The 21,497-nt window shown below is 38.3% G+C and overlaps 1 protein-coding gene across 1 annotated transcript in view; it reads left to right on the top strand.

Annotated features, from left to right (window-relative positions):
* trrap (transformation/transcription domain-associated protein) overlaps positions 1-21,497 on the top strand; it is a 103,098-nt gene that overhangs the window by 22,244 nt on the left and 59,357 nt on the right. Inside the window, exons 27-37 of the mRNA XM_056253031.1 lie at positions 118-279; positions 369-465; positions 13,241-13,362; positions 13,763-13,933; positions 14,986-15,054; positions 17,822-17,842; positions 18,158-18,277; positions 18,853-18,972; positions 19,117-19,281; positions 19,383-19,564; positions 19,699-19,897. Of these exons, the coding sequence (XP_056109006.1) occupies positions 118-279; positions 369-465; positions 13,241-13,362; positions 13,763-13,933; positions 14,986-15,054; positions 17,822-17,842; positions 18,158-18,277; positions 18,853-18,972; positions 19,117-19,281; positions 19,383-19,564; positions 19,699-19,897 (1,428 nt within the window). The remainder of the gene's footprint in view (positions 1-117; positions 280-368; positions 466-13,240; positions 13,363-13,762; positions 13,934-14,985; positions 15,055-17,821; positions 17,843-18,157; positions 18,278-18,852; positions 18,973-19,116; positions 19,282-19,382; positions 19,565-19,698; positions 19,898-21,497) is intronic.

Raw genomic sequence — 21,497 nt, 5'->3', positions numbered from 1 at the left:
TCCATCAACTCTTTTAACACAGGCACAGGGCTATCACACAATTCTTATTGTTAACTCCTGCCAGGAAGGAACTTCCTCTATTTAGGGAAAGTTTAAAACTCTCCTTATTTCCTCCAGGTGCTGCAGGATATGGTTCCTCCAAAGAAACACCTGCTGCGGCATCAGCCCGCTAACGCTCAGATCGGCCTGATGGAGGGCAACACCTTCTGCACCACCCTACAGCCCCGCCTCTTCACCATGGACCTCAATGTGGTGGAGCACAAAGTCTTCTACACAGAGGTCGGTCTGAAACTCTCTGCACTAAAGTGGGTAGTATGAATACATCAATGTGTTTATGCTCTGTGAACTTGCTTTCTGATTTGACACAGTTGCTGAACCTGTGTGAAGCTGAAGATGCTGCCCTGATGAAGCTGCCCTGTTATAAAAGCCTTCCTTCACTGGTACCGCTACGCATTGCCGCTCTTAGTACGTGCTACTTTTTCATTCATATATACAAGGAACTTTATAAGCTCTGTTCCAAAACATGGTAGGCTGCCTTGCTGTTTTATGCCTTGCCTACACAGACTGCTGCCTTTTATGGCAGAATCGTAACTGAAGTGGAACCTTAGAACCTGGTACCTTACATTGATTTAAACAATTTACAGAGGCGGCAACTCTGTATGTCATACTAATAAAACTCCTCGCACAAAGCGCATAGGAGGCTTGGCTCTCAGCTGATTGGAAAAGTTTGTTGTTAGCATGTTACTGAAGTAAAGTAGTCCATGTTTAATTAGATTTAACTTGTTTTATTGATGCTTTATGTACTTGCAGTACCATTCAAAGTTTGGGGTCAGAAAGATATTTAGGTGTTCAAGCACGAAGTGCTGAAAACCTATTGTATCTGTACTGATTTTTATTATTAGGTGTTCAAGCACGAAGTGCTGAAAACCTATTGTATTCGTTCCGATTTTTATTATTATTATTATTATTATTCTCCTGTAAAACGCATCGTGCAGCCCAAACCGTAAGTGCTGGAGAGTTGAAACTTTGTCAGATGGTAGTACAAAAATCGAGGAGAGATTATCAAATTATGAGCCCGATTGGCCCATAGGTGGCGCTATAGCGATCAATTGCGCGAAACTGCTCATAACTCCTAAACCGTAAGTCGTAGACTCAAGTGTCTTATATCATTGGAAAGCTGGAGGCCTGAAGTAAAAAACGTATATCTCCGATTTCATTTCCGGTATGCAAATTTTTCCGCCATTTTGAATTTTGTCAAAAACCTAATTTTGCGAACTAGTCCCTGGTTTTTCGCCCGATCAAAACCAAACAAATGCATACATGTTCTCTGGAGTCTGATTATCAATCGTTATCGAAAAAAAGTTGAATTTTCGATTTCCGGTCGCTAGGGGGAGTAAAATGATCGTTGTGGGAGGAGCCTATTTTACTAAAATGGCTATAACTCGAAAAGTAAATGAGATATCTTCACCAAACTCAAGAGACATGTGTATGAGGACAGTTTGAGGTCACAGTAAAAAGATCGCGACGATCGAACTCTAGGTGGCGCTATAACATATCAAAAACATAAAAAGGGCTATGACCACCTGACCGTTAGTCCGATTGACTTGAAAATTGGTATGCAGTGTCTTGGTCCAAGGCCCCATGTATGTGTATGAGGAAATTGGCGTAACTCAAAAAACATGGCCGCCATTGGCCAATGAATTTGAGCACCTATTAGACGAGGTTAACGAAGGCCGATCGGAACGAAACTCGATGGGCATGTTCAACTCATGGCCCAAGAGGTCTGTAAGAGTTTTGGAAGAAATCGGCCACTAGTTGGCGCTAACGAGTTTTACGGCTCTGTAATCACGTGGTGTTGCACACATCCCCACAATATGCATATCATTTGATAGATCTCCTCATGCTAAACAACTTTGCCTCTAGAACCATTGCTGTCAATTAAATCGTTCATTAAATATTCACGAATATGTTAAAAACCTACTTTTGCGAACTAGTCCCTGGTTTTTCGCCCGATCGGAACCAGACCAGTCTAGGTCAATTCTCTGGACTCTCTAGATCAAAAATTATCGAAAAAAAGTTGAACTTTTGCATTTTTCGTATGGCTATAATAGGGTCATTTAGAAAAGGGGCGTGTCAAAATACACTCAAAAGCCTATAAATCATAAATAAAAACTCAGAACTTGACAAAAATTGATGAGCATATGTGTCATACCATGGTGAAGAAGCATGCAAAGTTTCATGGAGATCGGACAATAGGTGGCGCTATAACTGTTGAAAAGCTTTAAAACCATGCATTTCCTATGGTAAATTGCCTGTATTGGCTGTAAATGGCCTTTTCCATCTATGATAGTAAAATTTTCATATCTTAATGTTTAAAACCAGTGCAGTACAATTATCTGGACTCTCTAGATCAATAATTATCAGAAAAGGTATAATTTCTTCATTTGAATGGTTATAATAGTGTAAATTGGATGGCTATAAGATTTTGGATGGCTATAACAGCCAATAAGTGGTATTTTACTGCCCCCTGCTGTCATTTCATCATACTTCTCCCTAATATTGTTATATATAATTGAAATGTAGACTTTATTAAATCATTATTTTAACATTTACAATCACATTTTGTCCAAATTCATCTATTGGAGTATTATGGACTGCATTTATTTATTTTATTAATTACTATTTACAATTGTGTCACAGGAAGGCTGAAAACGAAAGTATAACGTTGGGCCACGCCCCCCAAGTACAAATTCACTCATAACTCGAAAACAGAAAGTCTCTGCACGCTCAAATTTTGATGGTAAGGTTCTCTCGGGGTTCTTGATCCAAATCTATCGTCGCGGGGCTCGGGAACGCCCCCCGCGACGAATTCTTAGTTAATGTTAACTAATGTAGTTAACATTAACTAAGAATGAACAATACTCCTTCAGCATTTGTTAATCTTTGTTAATGTTAATTTCAACATTTACAAATATTTTATTAAAATCTTGTTAACATTAGTTAATGCACTGTGAACTAACATAAACTAACAATGAACAGCTGGATTTGTATTAACTAATGTTAACAAAGATGAACAAAAACAGTAACAAATGTATTGCTCATGGTTCATGTTAATTAATACATTAACTACTGTTTAATAAATGAACCTTATTGTAAAGTGTTACCGACATTTTTAATCTTTTTTATCAGCTTTCAGCATTGGCTAACAAACAAACGCTTAAAGCTATTTTTTTATTAGTTTTAATATAGTTTTATATTATTACATCACAAAGAAATATGTTAAATGCATGCTTATACACCATTAAAAGAGATTTTCACAATAACATATCCCGTGTGTGTGTGTGTACGCATATGTCTACATATGAATGCAAAAGCTTGTGTGACCAGCAGAGGGCAGTAGAAGACCACTTATTGGCTCACTTTCATTTTGACACACTTGATTAGGGATGGGAATTGATAAGAATTTAACGATTCCGATTCCATTATCGATATTGCTTATCAATTCGATTCCTTATGGATTCTCTTATCGATTCTCATTGGGTGAGGGAATAAGTACAAATTTGTTTGTTTGTATTAACTTATTGAACTTATAACTTATTTTGTTTGTTAATTATTATTAACTCGCTGACACAGCACAGAGTATTAGGGGTGTGAACCTACAATGGTCTCACGGTTCGGTTCGATTCCGATTATCATGTCATCGATTCAGTTCAATTTGATATCTCGATGCATTACATGCACTGCATCCTCAATTTTACTTCAAAAGTGATGTGTGTGTGTGTGTGTGTGCGTGCGGGTGTTCACCCGTTCGTGAAGTCGCAGTGACAGAAACAGTGACATTCCAGTTTAAGTTTCATGGGACTAAAGTCTGTTCATGATGTGTGGCCAAATGTTTCTGCATATTGGAGGTTGGAACCGATAAGCGGATCGTTAAGCAGGCATACTAACGGTTCCAGGGAATTGGTTAACTGGGCACCGGTTCTGAAGAAGAAAATTAATATAAAATAGTACTGCAAAAAAACAGTTTGCTGTAGTGTAAAGCTATTCTATTGCTGTTATATATTTATTGTCCAACATTTACATTTTAGTACAATTACATTTATTTGCTGAATTCGTTTATTTCATTGAACTTATTTTTGTATGTAAGGTTATGTGTACCTCCTGGGAAACGGTCTAACGTTATAACTTTATGAACTTACATCACTTTATTCTTCTTACCTGTCACACTTAATGTAGAGATTAATATAATTAATTAAATCCTTGAACTTCCCTGTCTCAAGTTATGTGGGGGAAAAGCCTAGTAGCAACTTCTTTTTAACGGATATAACGTTAACTGTTGTGAATTAAAATAATCACCTAATTATTTCAACCTAAAAATGACCTCTGCACTGGACTAAATATATGTACAATATATGACTGCCGAGTCGCTTTCACCCCAAAATGGCGGACGCGTAGGGCTGCTGCTGGGCGCTGGTGTTGCAATGGAACGTTCTATTGGCTTTCACTTCTTGTCAATATACGTTCTTTGCCTGAACTAACAATGAACAGCTGGATTTGTATTAACTAACGTTAACACTAGAAGTGCCAGAATTCCATAACTACTAGAACTGCCACAAGCGGTCATTTTGACCGTTAGATTGCAAACTCTATATCTTTAATGATAAATACCCAATTGAGAGATTAATGCATTTGTTGTATTAAGATATCTTTTAAAAACAAAACAACACCAAACTGTACATTTTAAAAAGTTGAATTATACATTTATAAATAATAATATCAGTAGCCCGTAATTATCGCATAGGGCCTATTCACTACAGAGCTATATTTCCATATCCCTTCAACATAACTCAGAACAAGATAATAACAACTAAAAGTATCTTATTTAGATATTCTTTTGACAGTGAGAGAGACAATGTCACGGTTTATGAATTCGCTGTCTCCTTTCTCGTCTTGTTGTGTGTGTGTGTGCGTGGTCGCTGATCAATGCAGCTGATCAGCACGTGCGCTCTGATCAACGCGCCAGCTGCAACTGATCAGCGATTCGACCCTTTTCAGTGTTACTGTTCTCGCCTAGTCTTTGGGTGTTTCTCAAAACCAAGAATGCAAAGAACGGACTTGTGTTCTTGGGGAGAACGCTCTTGCTAGTTGTTCTTGGAAGAATGAACTCACAAGGTGACGAGCACACAGAACGCTGCTGACAGTTTGAGACGATGTGTTCTTGCTGGTATTGCGCAATAATACCCCCGCACAGACACCGTCTGCAGTACCCAAACATAACGAGAATTATTGACGATAACAGCCAGGCTGCAATGGTCTCTTGGCTGTGGGGTAAAACGAGTCTGTGAGCAAACTGGCCGGTTGGCTCGATAGCTAACATTACACCCGCCGGCGCTTATGGAGATTCTCACTTCCGAAAACGTTTGAGCACATTTTCGATTAGCCATACATTTTCGTAAAAATGCCAATATTTGAAATCTACACAGTTGATTTCTCGCATCAAATGTTCTCAGAAGTGAATTTAGTGATGAAATAGTGTACGTAATTGTAGAAAAACGAAATACTGTATTGACCTGCCTCTCCTTCCTCGAATGCCGAATTGAATGCTGGGATATTTCTGCCGTCAAGTTCACACAAGTTACCAACCGATGCATCCTCGGTAAAATGGGCGTGTCAAGAACACATCCGGGATTTTTAACTGTTCTTGCCAAAATGCAAACTTCTGTATTGGGACAGTACTTGGGCCACAAAAGATGACGTTTCACAAGAACACAAGGACACAAGTACAGACAAGAACACAGATTGAGAAAGGCCAGATCGTTGTGGATTTTTCCTGCGTGTTTGTTCCCTGCCTGTATACGTTTTCCGTGTGTCATCCCGTGTTCAGCACTCCTGGTTCAGCACTCACTCCAGCGTCCCTGTGCTGCCAAGGGCTTCATACCGGACATTTGCACACCTTCACTCTCCCAGCATCTGACCAGCTCTCAATAAACATATCTGTCATTTTGCAATTGAATCTTCTGATTATTTCCTAATAGACAAAGGTCAACCGCGAGAAATGTAACAAAAGAATACCGCAAAATTCAGTGCGGTCAATATGACCGTCTATGGCCGAAATAGGTAAATATGTTAATTTGTTTGTTTGCCTTATGTGTAATTTATATTAAAAACATTTTAAATGAAAATACAGACACTTTTAGGAAAAGTCGGGTACCAGCAGGATTTTTTTTATTTTTTCAACAAAGTTATTGCAGATATAAAATTCAAAACGGTCAAAATGACCGTCGTGGCCGTTCTAGTGTTAACAAAGATGAACAAAAACAGTAACAAATGTATTGCTCATGGTTAGTTCATGTTAATTAATACATTAACTAATGTTTAATAAATGAACCTTATTGTAAAGTGTTACCGACATTTTTAATCTTTTTTATCAGCTTTCAGCATTGGCTAACAAACAAACGCTTAAAGCTATTTTTTTATTAGTTTTAATATAGTTTTATATTATTACATCACAAAGAAATATGTTAAATGCATGCTTATACACCATTAAAAGAGATTTTCACAATAACATATCCCATGTGTGTGTGTGTGTGTGTGTGTGTGTGTAAGCATATGTCTACATATGAATGCAAAAGCACTTGTGAAAACACTTTATTAATAAGTAGAGTGACCAGCAGAGGGCAGTAGAAGACCACTTATTGGCTCACTTTCATTTTGACACACTTGATTTTCACCAGTATTCTGCACTAAAGCAAACCAGTTTTTCCATGTGAACTATTATAACACAATTATATTTTGTCAAAGTTTATCACTTCATTTTTATTGACACTTCACATTAATGCTAGCAATATGGTGCATCATGGTAAATCACGATAGAAACATGGTAAATCATTGTAAACAATACTATTACATGGTGTATCATGGCAAATCATGCTACAATCCTGCGGTAAATCATTCTAGAATGTGGTATATCATGGTAAATCATCCTATAACATGGTAAATCATGCTACAATCATATTAAATCATACTAGAATATGTTCAATTGTGGTAAATCATGCTAGAACAGGATAAATCATGGTGAATCATACTAGAACTTGGCATATCATGGTAAACTATGGTAAATCATGCTAGATTCATGGTAAATCATACTGGAACATTGTAAATAATGAAAAATCACACTGAAATGGGGTATATCATGGTAAATCATGCTAAAACATGGTCTATTCTCAGTGGTTAAATGCTTGCTACATACAACTTAATGTCTTTTGATGCTTTTGTGCTTAAGGGCCTTAAAGGCCTTAAATGCTTGAACACCGCTAAATGCTGCTTGCAGCTTTAATTAGGTGTTCAAGCACGAAGTGCTGAAAACCTATTGTAATTGTAAGGATTTTTATTATTATTATTATTATTATTATTATTATTCTTCTGCCGTAAAACGCATCGTGCAGACCAAACCGTAAGTGCTAGAGACTTGAAACTTTGTCAGATGGTAGTACAAAAATCGAGGAGAGCTTATCAAATTATGAGCCCGATTGGCCCATAGGTGGCGCTATAGCAACCAATTGCGCAAAACTGCTCATAACTCCTAGACCGTAAATCGTAGACTCAAGTGTCTTATATCATTGGAAAGCTGGACTCCTGACTTAAAAAACGTATATCTCCGATTTCATTTCCGTCATGATAGATTTTCCGCCATTTTGAATTTTGTCAAAAAACGACTTTTGCGAACTAGTCCCTGATTTTTTGCCCGATCGGAACCAAACCAGTGCACAAATGTTCTCTGGAGTCTGAATATAAATTATAATCGTAAAAAAGTTGAAATTTCGATTTCCGGTCGCTAGGGGGCGCAAAAAGAACGTTGTGGGAGGAGCCTATTTTACTAAAACGACTATAACTCCAGAAGTAAATTAGGTAGGATCACCAAACTTGGTACAGTTGTGCATGAGTTCAATCTGAGGTCACAGTAAAAAAATCGCGACGATCGAACACTAGGTGGCGCTATAACATGAAAAAAAACATATAAAGGACTGACCGTTAGTCCGATTGACTTGAAAATTGGTATGCAGTGTCTTGGTCCAAGGCCCCATGTATGTCTATGAGGACATTGGCTTATCTAAAAAAACATGGCCGCCATTGACCAATGAAGTTTGAGCCCCTATGAGACGAGGTTAACGGAGGCCAATCGGAACGAAACTCGATGGGCATGTTCGACTCATGGCCTAAGAGGTCTGTAAGAGTTTTGAAAGAAATCGGCCACTAGTTGGCGCTAACGAGTTTTACGGCTCTGTAATCACGTGGTGTTGCACACATCCCCCCAAAATGCATATCATTTTATAGATATCCTCATGGTGAACAACTTTGCCTCTAGAACCATTGCTGTCAATCAAATCGTTCATTAAATATTCACGAATATGTTAAAAACCTACTTTTGCGAACTAGTCCCTGGTTTTTTGCCCGATCAAAACCAGACCAGTCTAGGACAATTCTCTAGACTCTCTAGATCAATAATTATCAAAAAAAAGTTGAACTTTGCCCTTTGGTTCACTGTAACAGGGTCATTTAGAAAAGGGGCGTGTCAAAATACACTCAAAAGCCTATAAATCATAAATGAAAACTCAGAACTTGACAAAAATTGATGAGCATATGTGACATAACATCATTAACAAGCATGCAAAGTTTTATGGAGATTGGACAATAGGTGGCGCTATAACTGTTAAAAAGCTTTAAAACTATATATTTCCTATGGTAAATTGCCTGTATTGGCTGTAAATGGTGTTTTCCATCTATTATGTCAGTGGTTAAATGTATGCTTAATAAAACTTAATGTCTTTTGATGCTTTTGTGCTTAATGGCCTTAAAGGCCTTAACTGCTTGAACACCGCTAAATGCTGCTTGCAGCTTTAATTTTTATTATTATTCTTCCGCCGTAAAACGCATCGTGCAGCCCAAACCGTAAATGCTAGAGACTTGAAACTTTGTCAGATGGTAGTACAAAAATCGAGGAGAGCTTATCAAATTATGAGCCCGATTGGCCCATAGGTGGCGCTATAGCAACCAATTGCGCAAAACTGCTCATAACTCCTAGACCGTAAGTTGTAGACTCAAGTGTCTTATATCATTGGAAAGCTGGACTCCTGACTTAAAAAACGTATATCTCCGATTTCATTTGCGTCATGATAGATTTTCCGCCATTTTGAATTTTGTCAAAAAACGACTTTTGCAAACTAGTCCCTGATTTTTCGCCCGATCGGAACCAAACCAGTGCACAAATGTTCTGTGGAGTCTGAACATAAATTATAATCGAAAAAAAGTTGAAATTTCGATTTCCGGTCGCTAGGGGGCGCAAAAAGAACGTTGTGGGAGGAGCCTATTTTTCTAAAATGGCTATAACTCCAGAAGTAAATTAGATAGGCTCACCAAACTTGGTACACGTGTGCATGACTTCAATTTGAGGTCACAGTAAAAAAATCGCGATGATCGAACACTAGGTGGCGCTATAACATGAAAAAAACATATAAAGGACTGACCGTTAGTTCGATTGACTTGAAAATTGGTATGCAGTGTCTTGGTCCAAGGCCCCATGTATGTCTATGAGGACATTGACGTATCTCAAAAAACATGGCCGCCATCGACCAATGAAGTTTGAGCCCCTATGAGACGAGGTTAACGGAGGCCAATCGGAACGAAACTCGATGGACATGTTCGACTCATGGCCTAAGAGGTCTGTAAGAGTTTTGAAAGAAATCGGCCACTAGTTGGCGCTAACGAGTTTTATGGCTCTGTAATCACGTGGTGTTGCACACATCCCCCCAAAATACATATCATTTGATAGATCTCCTCATGGTGAACAACTTTGCCTCTAGAACCATTGCTGTCAATCAAATCGTTCATTAAATATTCACGAATATGTTAAAAACCTACTTTTGCGAACTAGTCCCTGGTTTTTCGCCCGATCAAAACCAGACCAGTCTAGGACAATTCTCTGGACTCTCTAGATCAATAATTATCAAAAAAAAGTTGAACTTTGCCCTTTGGTTCACTGTAACATGGTCATTTAGAAGAGGGGCGTGTCAAAATACACTCAAAAGCCTATAAATTGTAAATGAAAACGCAGAACTTGACAAAAATTGATGAGAATATGTGTCATACCATGGTGAGGAAGCATGCAAAGTTTCATGGAGATCGGACCATAGGTGGCGCTATAACTGTTAAAAAGCTTTAAAACCATATATTTCCTATGGTAAATTGCCTGTATTGGCTGTAAATGGTCGTTTCCATCTATGATCGTATACTTTTCATATCATAATGTTTAAAACCAGTGCAGTACAATTCTCGGGACTCTCTAGATCAATAATGATCAGAAAAGGTATAACATCTTAATTTGGATGGCTATAATAGGGTCACTTCAATATGTAGCCTTGACCAAATGTCCCCAAAAACCTATATCTCTTCAATGAATGCTCAGATCTTCTTAAAAAAAGGTCAGGACATATCACTCTAAACAAGCTTGACAAATTTTAGACAGATCGGACAAAATTTGCCTCTATAACAGTTAAAAAGGTGAAAATGATATGAATATAGTGGCATATTAAGCCAATAAGTGGTGTTTTACTGCCCCCTGCTGTTTAAAATAGTAATTTTGTCATAATGCTGACTATCATTGTTCTATAATTCATTTTTAGAATTAACATAATCACTATTTTAACATTTACAATCAGATTTAGTCAAAATTTATTGTCACATTGACAAATGTGAACCCTGAATGAGACAGTTTAATCTACAATAGAATGTGTGTGTGTGTGTAGTCCCATGTTTCTGAATAAATTCTGAATAATCTGATTAATAGCTTGCAAAGACATTAAATGCTTATAGACCATTAAAATATATTTTCATAATGACTTTGTGTGTGTGTGTGTGTGAGCAAATGTCTACATATGAGTGCAAAAGCACCCGTGAAAACACTTTATTAATAAGTAGAGTGGCCAGCAGAGGGCAGTAGAAGACCACTTATTGGCTTACTCTCATTTTGACACACTTGATTTTCACCATTATTCTGCAAACCAGTTTTTCCATGTTAACTATTATAACACAATCATTTTTTGTCAGAGTTTATCACTTCATTTTTATTGGCACTTCACATCAATGCAGCAATGTGGGCAATCATGGTAAATCACGATAGAAACATGGTAAATCATAGTAAAAAATACTATTACATGGTGTATCATGGCAAATCATGCTAGCAATGTGATGAATCATGGTAAATCATGCTACGATCCTGGTAAATCATTCTACAATGTGGTATATCATGGTAAATCATCCTATAACATGGTAAAACCTGGTAAACTGTGGTAAATCATGCTAGATTCATGGTAAATCATACTGGAACATGGTAGATCATGAAAAATCACACTAAATTTGGTATATCATGGTAAATCATGCTAAAACATGGTCTATTTCATCTATGATGTCAATGGTTAAACGCTTGCTACATAAAACTTAATGTCTTTTGATGCTTTTGTGCTTAACGGCCTTAAAGGCCTTAACTGCTTGAACACCGCTAAATGCTGCTAGCAGCTTTAATTTTTAATGTTTTTGAAAGAAGTCTCTTATACCCAGCAAAGCTGCATTTATATGATCAAATATACAGTAAAAACAGAAATATTATTAATTTTAAAATAAATATTTTAAAGTAACACCAGGTAACTTTTGCTCTTGGGGTCCCCCTACAGTTGGGAAACAGTATTGTCCTCTACTACTGTCGTAAACTCTCATCCTACATGCACGTGCATTTGTTGACAACCATGATAGCCCTCAACACTGTAGGAGGAGGTCACATGCAGGTGTTCTGCTTGCGTCGCGTGTGTAATGTCTTCATCCCAGGTACAGTGGCATATATTTCAGCATGTCATATGAATATAATTTCATGGGAATCCCGCTTGCCTCTGTAGCTATCAATAATCGGAAATTAACAAATAACACACGTAACAAATGAGAAGCTATGAACACAATGATAATATTAATAATCTTCCTCCTTTCTTTGTACATGTTGAGTAGAGTACACTTTTTAGGTCAAACATTTGCTATTTGCATTTCATCGATTGCAAAGTTCAAATCAGAACGAGAATGCTAGCGATAGCTAACCATCAAAAACTAGAATATCGTTTACTAGCTACCAGATTGATAATTCGCTACTCTACTATCATTACTTGATTCATGAAGATAAACGGAGGATAAGATGGCTTCCGTAACATAGTCAGGCAGACAAAAAAAACAAAGAGATAGTATGCAAGCAATATACTTACTAGTCCAAAAGCATGACAGCCAAGTCCGCATCGGTCAGGCACCCCTCCTCCTCCTTCAGCTCACGCCAGCGAGAAAACGCTGGCCCAATGTTGATCCTTGTTCTGCCTTTAACGCCATCACTTTCTCTTTCTCTCTTTTTGCTTTGCTCCGATAAAACCTTTGCTTTCTTGTTTTTCTGTGCTGCTTCGGCCATGACTATAACATTTGGCTCGCACGTCTGATTTTAAGGAAGTGGGGGTGGTGGTGGAAGTGACGTATATGCCGTAAAGCAGTCGAATTTTGTAGTTCTCTTTGTTCGCCGGTTACTACCCGAAACCCGAAGTTTAAAAGTATGATTAAAAACGCTACAGACCCCGTCAGGCTATGGCAGACGTGTCATTCAACCTATTGTAAGTCGATGTACCATCACAAGAGACTTGGAAATATATTATGAAGGTTGAAAAGTTACCTAGTGCTGCTTTAAGATATTTTTAAATGTAATTTATTCATCTAATGGCAAAACTGAATTTTCAGCAGCCATTACTCCAGTCTTCAGTGCCACATGATCCTTCAGAAATCATTCTAATATGCCAAATTGATGCTCAAGAAGAAACATTTCTTATTTTTAATGCTCAAAACAGTTGTGCTGCTTAACTTTTTTTGTAGAAACTGTGGTATGTTATGTTTAGGATTCTTTGATGAATAGAAAGTTCAATAGAACAGCATTTATTTGAAATAGATTTTTGTTGTAACATTATAAATGTCTTTACTGTCACTTTTGATTAATTTAATGCATCCTTGTTGAATAATAGTATTCATTTGTTCCATTTGTAGTATTCAAATGTTTGGTGTGTGCCACGTAACTGAAAGAAAATAATAAATGTGTACTGGATTTTAGGACCTGTAATCTTGTCATTCTTTAAGATTTTGCTGTTTAACCCTTCCTCGTGTGTTTGTCCAGACGCTCTGGCGGCCTGTAACTACCTTCCCCAGTCCCGAGAGAAGATCATAGCTGCCCTCTTCAAGGCCCTCAACTCCACTAACAATGAGCTCCAGGAGGCCGGAGAGGCCTGCATGAGAAAGGTCAGTCCTCTCCCTCCACCAGCCTCATTTCCTTTCTCCAATCTCTCTGTCTCTTCCACACTCTCTTCCTCTGCCCTGCTGCCTCTAATGAGTCCTGCCTGAAAAGATCAATACAGGATGGAGTGAAACAGGCTAAGAGGAAAATGAATTTGGCCTTGATGCATCGTCTTATTGCGAAAGGCTGGCATGGCCTTTCTTTTGCGCTGGTCTAGAGTTTTTCTGCTTCTGTGAGTTGATAGGACAGTAGTGAAAAACAGGGTTTTAAGATGCTATTATCATGTAGTCTCCCTTGTAGGGCATGTAAAAGCAGCTGTCTCTATTAAGCACCCAATGGCTGTTTAATGGCCATATATATGTGTTGAAGTCTGAGTGTGTATTCATGTTCCTATACATTTCTCAGTTCTTAGAGGGGGCTACTATCGAGGTAGATCAGATCCATACGCATATGCGTCCCCTGCTGATGATGCTCGGAGACTATCGCAGTCTGACGCTCAATGTGGTCAACAGACTGACGTCTGTCACGCGACTCTTCCCCAACTCCTTCAATGACAAATTCTGTGACCAAATGATGGTAAGTCAATACTGAAAATTTACCAGTTTGGGTTAAATACATTTTAATAAATTTATTTTAACCAGAATTTTCCCTTAATAAAGGTATTGATGACTATTGGTTAGGGCTGGGTAAAAAAATATTGATTTCTTTATCATTTTTAAGAACCGATATCGATTTTTAAATCCCAAGAATCAATCTTTCAGTCTATGCAGTTTTCAGTTGATGAATGAAAAAACTTTGTAGTGCGCCTCCCATCCAATAAATCGCAATAAGCTTTGATCTTTGTTACTTCTGATATGAAACAAAGTAGCAGCTTTCAAATTCTGTCAATTTTATAACAAAATTAAAATAATAAATACCGTTTTGTCGCTCTTAAATGTGGCATGTGGAGCACACGTGAATTGATAATCTCTTCCGCTTTACTAGTAGTTACAGCACGAAATAAACATGAATGAACATCGGAAGGTATGTTGAAAGAAACAGTTCAACTTATCCAAATCCGTCTCGTGTAATAAAAACTGTGGAAAGACGTCAATAAAACAGCCTTGTAAACAATGTCACGCAATGTTACATTTATCCCAGAAAAGGCATTCAGTGTCAAAACACTTGTTAGTCAGCTAGACAAATAAACTCTATAGAGGAGCATTTTGCTAAACTTATGCAATATATTGTATATTCATAGTATTTTTACATAACCTGTTCTTCAATATTTAATGTGTGTTTAAATCCTTGTGAAACTAATCAAATCGAAATGGAATCGAATCGGGAAATTTTTGTCAATGCCCAGCCCTACTATTGATGCAGATTCGATGAATGCTTAATCACTTTTAACTCTTTGTTGGATGAGTGGACAGACCGAAAGTCATTTTAACCATTATGGATATGATTACATGATTACATTTTAAATACATATATAGAGAGAGATTTTTAGACATAGATTTTTCTTAGATCATTTTTGAAATTTTTTCAAAGGGATCAAGCGTGCAGCAGATAATAGTAGAATACACTACATTATTCAAAGAATTTAAACAGTCAAGAGAACAGACTCAATGTTTGTCCTGCTCTTGCAGCAACATCTGCGTAAATGGATGGAGGTGGTGGTGATCACGCATAAAGGAGGCCAGCGTAGTGACGGCAGTGTGAGTATAAGCTTGTTTTGATACCTCTGTTGCATATGCTGGGGTTTGTTGGTCTTTGCTGCCAACAAAGGCCAGTATTTTGCTTTTACTTGAATTATTTGTCAAACTTCACAAGGGTGGCAGCCTCGTAATGTATCTGTTAGCGGAAGGGATCTGTGGATATGGAGAGCTGAGATGAGCGCTCTGGACTGGACTCCCCCCCCTCCAGCCCAGATCCCCCCTCTCAGACTCTGTGAGTGACCATATTACAATCAATGATTAATTAGGCGCCATCCACCCCCAGGCCGCCTAAGTAACGAGCCTCAGAGTTCTGGATCCTTGTTATCTTGTTGGACAGATAACCTTGTAGAGTAAGAAAAGGTGAGGGGGAAAAAGCCTAGCTGTTTCCACGTTTCGAAACGAGCTGCCATTCTTTCGGTCTCGTTCACACCCTGCCTTTCTCTAAAATGTATTATAATTACATGCAAATTGGCCCTCTGTTCCTGCAGTTCTTAATATTCTTACAACAATGACAGAATGACCAGCCATACATGACAATGAGGTAGGGTCAGCCAGGTTCGGGGTTGGAGGGGTGGGGGGCCATTCAGAAAACTAGTTCCAGAAGATTAGTTTAGTCATACAGAGAAAAAGAAGGTCGATTCAGGGAGAGCGTACAGATTTAGGCTACATACGAGCGCATATTCAGACACTCTAGTTCTGTATAGGGATTGTTCCTCATTGCTTGTTTTTCAATGTTTCCTCGGTGTAAAAATATCTTGACAGTGTCCCAAAAATAACGAGAAGATGCACTCCGGGATTATGAAGACTGTGCATTGTTTGTCTGTTCCATTCTTTACGAAAGAGAATTTTTATTCATATTTATCTAAAAAAATATGTGAAGTTCATATTTTACCCTTATGAAAAAATTACGATTTTGGCATTATGACAGTTATACTCATTTTACAACCTGAATTATTCTTGCTGTAATGCGAGAAAAAAAAAACCTAGGTTTTTATATGCATTTATACATCATTGCAGCATTTGTTGTAATGTCTTTAAAAGTCGTAGTTTTTTTTAAGACATTACAACCAGGCTTGCTGCGATAGTCAATGTTACGTGGTGTTCAGCCGCACACCGATTACATCACTTGCCCTTGTGAAGCTGTACCGCCCCCCACTGTCGTTTTGATTTTTTTTTATAGTAATAAAAATGTCCTTTCGTTTATCGGCATGGTGTATGCCGTGCTTATTCGTTTTGTTAATAAAGTTGTCTTATTCGTTTTGTTAATAAAAGTTCTGTTTATTATAAGCAAGATTGTAATTGTACTGTTTTGTTGCTGTGTTTTTCATTAATAATAATAAAGCCACCATTCAAGCAATTGCGCCCCCGAAAGTAAAATGCGCACGGCCATTCATAAGCGATGTAAAAGCGAGGTGGAAAAGAGGGAAGAACTCCAACCCATCCGCATATACTTGTTCTCATTAAAATACACTAATACCAAAAACCGATAACGTGCAGTGTTTGTGCCCACACAAAGAAAAACCAGAACATGAGACGATAGTCCAAAATCTCTACCGGTTGTTTGTGTCTGCTAGTATATCGCCCACTCCTAATCTAATGAATTGAATATTAAACATTAATTCAATAATCATATCTGTATAACCTCTGTTCATGAGCTGATAAAGTGAAGCACATTTAGTGGATTGAGTGCACAGTGGCATAGACGTGAGCGTTTCAGAAAAACGTCTTTATGATTTATGTGCTGCTGCAATGGAGCAGCTCTAAATGTGTGCCATTAAATAAAAGATAAAATACGAGAGAATGGTAAAATGAACAGTGAAATTAACAGAAGCCTGTGCATTTTAAAAGGCATAATTACAAATGCAATGAATGTACAGTTATCCGCATCATAAAGGACCAAATATGAAAGTACCAGTGTCATATTCTTCAAATATATTTTTTTTAATCGGAAACTCCTTCATTTTAATACACTAAAAAACTGTTACAGTAATATTTCATTAAAAAAAAACAATAGAAAAGACAATACTAGATGGATTAAAGTAATACACAAAATGTAATGAATAAAATGTGCTTAATTGTCCTGAAAATAATCTCAATACAAAAAATTCTAATATCTGATCATAATAGTAGATTGTTCTCTTCATGCAGTTTCTTTTCTTTTTTTGACAATTCCTGTTAGGTTTTGTGAGATTCACTTAGATATGTGCAATACAATATAATGCGTGTATGTATATATAAAATATGATCCCCAATACAAAATATTATTGAAAATATTTATGGTACCTGTCTGTTATTAAATTATAGAGAGGTTATGCAGTACTTGTTCTCTGTCAAAATAATTAAAATGTGTTTAAATGTTTAGAAACGATCATTGGTTTTGCGGTTATGCGTTATTTAGCACTATGATCTTAATCCCTATACCTTTGTAGGATGCCCTATTACCGCACAAGATTTATCCCACTTTCAGTTTTCACACTGAAAATCAATAGACCTGTGGATTGAGTCCAGCTGAAATGCTGCCTGTTCCAATAATAATAATAAAAATACTCTAGCTTTTTTACCTCAAGTTTTTTGAGTTTGCCTTCTGCACTGAATTTTTTTTGCGACTTGAGTTGGCAACAACAAGTGCGCAGCCCAGAAGGAAGATTTCTCTGCACAGAAATACACACACACCCCACCATTCACCTGAACCCATCCCCTCAATCCATACAGTGCTCATTACCCACACTGCTTTGCTGATTGTTTGTTGTCTCCTGTTCTGGCGCAGCCTGCCATGGAGGGTGTAGAGGTGAGATGGCGGCCTGCTGTGGGGTCTTCACTGGCTCCGCTCTCATTGTGCTCGTGATTTATCTGTGCTAGTGGAGTCTTTGTAACTGTATCTCTGTGTCTGTGGTGTTGTGTTTGATCCTTACGTTTTACATTTCTGAGGTGGTCCCTCTCAAACCTGCTATCTTATGATGCCTCAATGGTTCTGTGATGTCTTTTCAGGAAATGTTCCCCAACTTGTCACTATTGATTATATATTACAGGAGGTAGGCTTGGTTTTCCACTACTGGTTATCACTAACAATCATTGTGATGCATTCCTCTGTTCACCTCTGCAGGAAATGAGGATCTGTTCAGCCATTATAAACCTCTTCCATCTGATACCAGCTGCTCCACAGACCCTGGTCAAACCTTTGCTGGAAGTGGTCATGAAGACGGAGAGAGCAATGCTCATAGAGGTACAAGACTTTAGCTCTAATCTGCAGCTAAAGGGAATGCCGGTTCAGTTAGTTTGAACTGGGCCTGTTAATTGATCAAATATTCAAGTGACTTGCACAATACACTAATAAAATGTCAAAGATAATAAGAAACCATGATAAAGAATCAAAGATAATCACACATCAATATTTATATCAGCCCACAAATGAAGATTGTTCAAACACTAATAGGGCATATTTGTAAATCATTGAATGGACTTTATTGAAACACACTACCAGTCTGACTCTAACCATTAGGCCACGACTGCCCCGAAAAAGAAAGAGTTTCTTTAGCACCAGATCAGTGTGTTAGAATGATTTCTAAAGGGTTATGTGACATTGAAGACTGGAGTACTGGCTTTGCCATCACAGAAATTTCATTTAAAAAATATATTGAAATAGAAAAGTTATCTTTAATTGTAATAATATTTCATAACATTGCGTTTTTGATCAAATGAATGCAGCCTTGGTGAGCTTACTAATTTGTAGGCTATTTTATGCAATGTGAATATTGTGGTTTTATGCAATTATTTTGTTTTCGTCTTGTTACTCCACAGGCAGGCAGTCCTTTTAGAGAGCCGCTGATCAAGTTCCTGACGCGTCACCCATCTCAAACAGTGGAGCTGTTCATGATGGAGGCCACTCTCAACGACCCACAGTGGAGCCGCATGTTTATGGTGTGTTTGTTATTGTTGTTCTTCTCTTTACCTCATACTGTTTTTTGTGCCTTTGTTAAAAAAAAACATCTTGCCATTAGTGTGTTATGAATGTAAATAAAAAATTCCTTCATAAATTTCCTTTTTACCATTATTCATTTGCAGAGCTTCTTGAAGCACAAAGATGCCAAGCCACTTCGAGATGTCTTGGCTTCTAACCCAAATCGGTTTGTCCCTCTGCTGGTTCCAGCTGGGCCTGCAGCAACTGTGAGACCTGGTTCTCCCTCCACCAGCACTGCCCGCCTTGATCTGCAGTTCCAGGCCATCAAGGTGGGCCACACTCTCTTAACAGAATCATTTACTGTTAGATTTGATTTAATGTGCTTGTTTGTAGAGCTTGAATATTAATGATCATTCATACACTTCCTCAGATCATAAGCATCATTGTGAAAAATGATGAAGGCTGGTTGGCTGGTCAGCACTCTCTAGTGAGTCAACTCAGACGAGTATGGGTCAGCGAGGCCTTCCAGGAACGCCACCGCAAAGACAACATGGCTGCAACCAACTGGAAAGAGCCCAAACTTCTAGCGTTCTGTCTGCTTAGCTACTGCAAGTAAGTGTTGTCTGTTTGGTGGTGCAGACACACTTCACTAATGTTGCAAATATTTTAAGTGTTATTAGCTTTGAAAATTTAAAAAACGTGTTTTCGCTTTGATTTTGAAACTAAAGTTGTGTATTTTCCTTCAGACGCAACTACTCTGAGATTGAGCTGCTCTTTCAGCTGTTGAGAGCCTTCACTGGCCGCTTCCTGTGCAATATGACCTTCCTGAAGGAGTACATGGAGGAGGAGATCCCCAAGAACTACAGCATCACGCACAAACGAGCACTCTTCTTCCGCTTTGTGGAGTTCAATGACCCACACTTCAACGATGAGCTTAAGGCAAAGGTGAGGTTATACCATTTATACTGCTGTGAGTTTTAACATGCGAGGAGAAATGATGAATTTTGCCTTTGTGAAGATCTCTCATTTTGGGCTAGCATGAGTGTGTCTGATGTTATGACACGGACCTCTATGGCCAACATTATAAATTCCACCTTTCTGTTCAGAGTGGCTCAGCGTCACGCTCTCTTAGCACTGACCATCTAATGCGGATAACAACCACAGCCCCTTCTGAATATGTATGTTTGAAAAGGCGAAGGTGACAGAGACTGGCCGTGCATGACACGACCAGAGGCACGTCTTCACCCTTAACCGAAGTCTGTGAAGAACGCTAATGAATATTTATCTGCAGATTACTCCAATAGCCATTGCTATTAAAACTTTGCCTTTAATCATCCCTGTTGAAGATGAGAACTTTTTCTTCTAGCTCACATGCACCAGTAACTTGTTTTGGTGACATTTTCCCCATCACTAGCTGCGTTTCCATTACAGATTTGCGCAAACCTTTTGCGATGTTTTCTAAATGTCGATAAAAAAACTATTGCGAAATGACGACGTTTCCATTAACCGATGTTATGCGACTAAAACTTAATTTTTTCCTCTCGCAATAAGTCATTCCAAAAATCATGGCAACGGATGTTGGTAGGTTTACATATATTCCAGCCACCGCACTACTAGCCATTATTTTTAATCGAAGGAGACTTAGTTATCCAAGCATTAATGGCTAGGAAAGCCCCTTATACTTAGGAGTGTCACACATGAGGGGTTTCTGGGTGTTTCTCCCCTTCTATCTGCTTCAAGTGTCTTGATAAATTGTGTAATTTCTTTGTTGTTTAGAATCCAGTATTCCCGTAATACAGATACTTTAATGCAGCATTTTTGACAATGGTCCCTTCTGTTTTGATTCTATGAGCATCCTTATTGTCTAGCCCTATGAAGGGGTTTTTATAGTGGGCGAGCACTACCTGGAGTACATGGACCCACCGTAAACGGGTCATTGTGGTATTCAAGGCTGCTCTTCTTATTCCCACTTCATGTTTATTCATGTGAAAGAATTCCATCAAGTTTGAGAAAAAGATCAAATGCCAGTTGATTAAAATGAACTGGATGTTCTCCTCCAAATGCCACCCTCTACAATGACATTGAGAAACGGTAGCAGTTCATTGGCAGATCGTCTTCACAGTTTTGATGGCTGAGGCCGTTCCTGCTCTGCTATATCACCTCTCACAGCCAAACAGACGTTGCATCCCAAACATTTCCCAGGAGAGCTCAGCAGCTGCACGCTCTTAACAGAATACACGTTTAAGGTGATGTTTTCAGGCAGCTGGAGCCTCGGTGGTTTGGGCTGTGATGGATTGTGTAGAAAAGGATTTGTTGTGATCCATCACTCATGTGAAAGGGAGAGGGGCTCATTAGGACGAGGGATAATGAAGGAACACCTGCAGCCCTACGGCACCAATGTTTGAATAAATCCACACGCTGATGCACACTCCAGCTACCAACCAAACGACACAATCATTGTGTGACTAGACAAACTATCGTCTCGTCTAAGTACAAAGCTAGTATTATCCCATAGCTTAAATTAGTGTTCAAAGACACTAAATAT

This window comes from Rhinichthys klamathensis, unplaced genomic scaffold, assembly GCF_029890125.1.
Source record: "Rhinichthys klamathensis goyatoka isolate OS25496 unplaced genomic scaffold, OSU_Roscu_1.1 h1tg000101l_1, whole genome shotgun sequence".
NCBI classification, from domain to species: Eukaryota; Metazoa; Chordata; class Actinopteri; order Cypriniformes; family Leuciscidae; genus Rhinichthys; species Rhinichthys klamathensis.
The sequence above is the reverse complement of the archived record's forward strand: the minus strand, read 5'-3'. Positions and strand labels throughout refer to the sequence as shown.